The following is a 2,500-nucleotide window of genomic DNA, read 5'->3' as shown; positions in this document are numbered from 1 at the left end:
ACCAAACTTTAGATTCTCAATTTTGTTGACAATTTACTTTTGCTCAGACCTACTTTAAAATTACCAAAGAGTTCTTTGTTTATAAGTCATTTGATAATTACAGCATCCAACAACAACTGAAAATAAAGTGTATAAAAAACTTGACATATCAGGCATACCCAATGTCTGTTTGTCTCTCTCCACCCCAAATTAGAGACAAAAGCTATTGAAACATTTTGAATGCAACTTCCTAGTTTTCATAGTAATAAACATTGAAACAAAATTGCGAAAAAATTACTACCTCATGGGAGGCTGCATTTTTGCAGGTCACAGAGCACTGAGGAAAGTGACACTTTGAACAGAAGTGGATCCCAGAGGCCACCCTGAGGCACCCCAAGCAAAGGGGTCTCGAATCGCTTCGGGGACCAACTACAATGACGGAATCTCTGATCACAATTTCTCCTGGTTTTATGTCCCGTGTTGCTTTTGGATACCTAATGGGTTAAAATAAAAATTTTTTTTATAAGGATGGAAGTGATTTTATATACAGTAATGCATACATATGTGTCTACATGTTCAATATATATAAACACACACACACACACCCATATATATATATATATATATATATATATATATATATATATATATATATATATATATATATATATATATATATATATATATATAGGTATATAATCTAAACATAATAAATATACTGTATATATACATATATATCTATATAACATACCTATTTTTTAAGTATACATATATATGTATGTATTCAGTATATACACATATATAAGTATATATGAGTATATATATAAAGGCACAATACAGTACAAGAAAATTAAAATAAAGACACAGGACACTTTCCAGTACCATTAATCCCACACACATACACACAAACAATAACACACACACACACATACAAACAATCACGCATGCACACAAACCAGGACAAACTATCACTAAAGAGCGACAATGAAGACTTCCAGGTCTTACCTGCCATAAACTGGACTGACATCGATGACATAAGGTATACAAGACTCTTTGTGGCTCCTCCAGTCTTTTTTCTGGCACTCCCTGGAACAGTAGAAGGAGGCGTGGCACGATGAGCAGGATTGGGTGGCTGGCTTTTGGCACACTTTGCATGGGCTGGATTCCATCCTGTGGGAGGGAAAGGAACTTTCTTTAATTTTGCATATTTTTCAAATGGGATTTCTCTATGAATTTTCTTTATGAATGTGAATTTAACTCTAAGGAAATAGATATTTAACCTTTAAAGGAGTATTTTAGGTAAAATGGCAAAATTTACGACTAAAATGTTAAAGTTTTTATAGTTTATAAAGGAGACATTTATCTTAATATTGTTACTGTTCTTGGTAAATTTTATTTTTCCTTGTTTCCTTTCCTTACTGGGCTATTTTCCCTGTTGGAGGCCTGGCCTTATAGCATCCTGCTTTTCCAACTAGGGTTGTAGCTTAGCAAGTAATTATAATAATAATAAATTAAAATGGGGTACAGTTGGACACAAGAGTCCCTGGCACACCTCGCTTCAAAGAACTGCACCGTATCACACCATTACTCCGTGGTGAGTAACCAAACAAATAATGTAGGAAGAGATGGCCGAGGTGGTAATTGGGGCTAAACACAAGAACTAGCTTTGCAGTAAGGGTGTGGTTGGGTACACTTCCACAAAGTGGGATGTACCAGGAATTCTTGTGTCCTACTGTACATTATTTTCTTGACAAAGATAATTAAGAAATAAGTTCTTTTGATATTTTGCAATAAAAAATCACGTAAATTTCATCTGTAGATTCAATGCAAAAAAAAAGGGCATCTTCATTTTATTCAAGTCTAAAATTCTTATATAATGTCAAAAAAAAATAGTCTGTCAAATTCCACCGGCAAAAAAAATATACATATATGCTATAAGTGCAAATAGGATTCTACATCTCAAAGGCCAGTAATATGTTTTTTTCCTGCTAAGTCAATTGTTAAATTTATTGAAAATTTCATAAAACATATCCCTGCTTACACACACACACACACACACACACACACACACACACATATATATATATATATATATATATATATATATATTATATATTATATATATATATATTTAACATATATATATATATATATATATTATATATACCATTTATATACTATATATATAAATATATATATATTATATATATACCATAGATATATATATATATAAATATATATATATATATATATAATATATATATACCATATATATATATATATATCATATATATACCATATATACATATATATATATATATATATATATATATATATATATATATGTGTGTGGTGTGTGTGTGTATGTGTGTGTTTATGAGTATCCAACAGGCATCTGAAAAGTCTTGGTGCCTTAAATAGACAGAGACTTGACTGATAACCATGACACTCTCTCTCTCTCTGCAGGGGGTCATCTGTCCATTTGTCAATGGATTGGTTCTACGTTACATAAAATATCTAA

The 2,500-nt window shown here is 31.0% G+C and overlaps 1 protein-coding gene across 1 annotated transcript in view; it reads right to left on the bottom strand.

Moving 5' to 3' along the window:
• LOC137628344 (SET domain-containing protein SmydA-8-like) overlaps positions 1–1,148 on the bottom strand; it is an 11,573-nt gene extending 10,425 nt beyond the window's left edge. The window contains exons 1-2 of the mRNA XM_068359500.1: positions 985–1,148; positions 281–473 (exon numbers count right to left, since the gene is read on the bottom strand). Coding sequence (XP_068215601.1) covers positions 281–473; positions 985–1,148 — 357 coding nt within the window. The remainder of the gene's footprint in view (positions 1–280; positions 474–984) is intronic.
• Positions 1,149–2,500: the final 1,352 nt, after the last annotated feature.

This window comes from Palaemon carinicauda, chromosome 36, assembly GCF_036898095.1.
Source record: "Palaemon carinicauda isolate YSFRI2023 chromosome 36, ASM3689809v2, whole genome shotgun sequence".
Taxonomy (NCBI): domain Eukaryota; kingdom Metazoa; phylum Arthropoda; class Malacostraca; order Decapoda; family Palaemonidae; genus Palaemon; species Palaemon carinicauda.
This window is presented reverse-complemented; position numbering and strand designations above follow the sequence as displayed.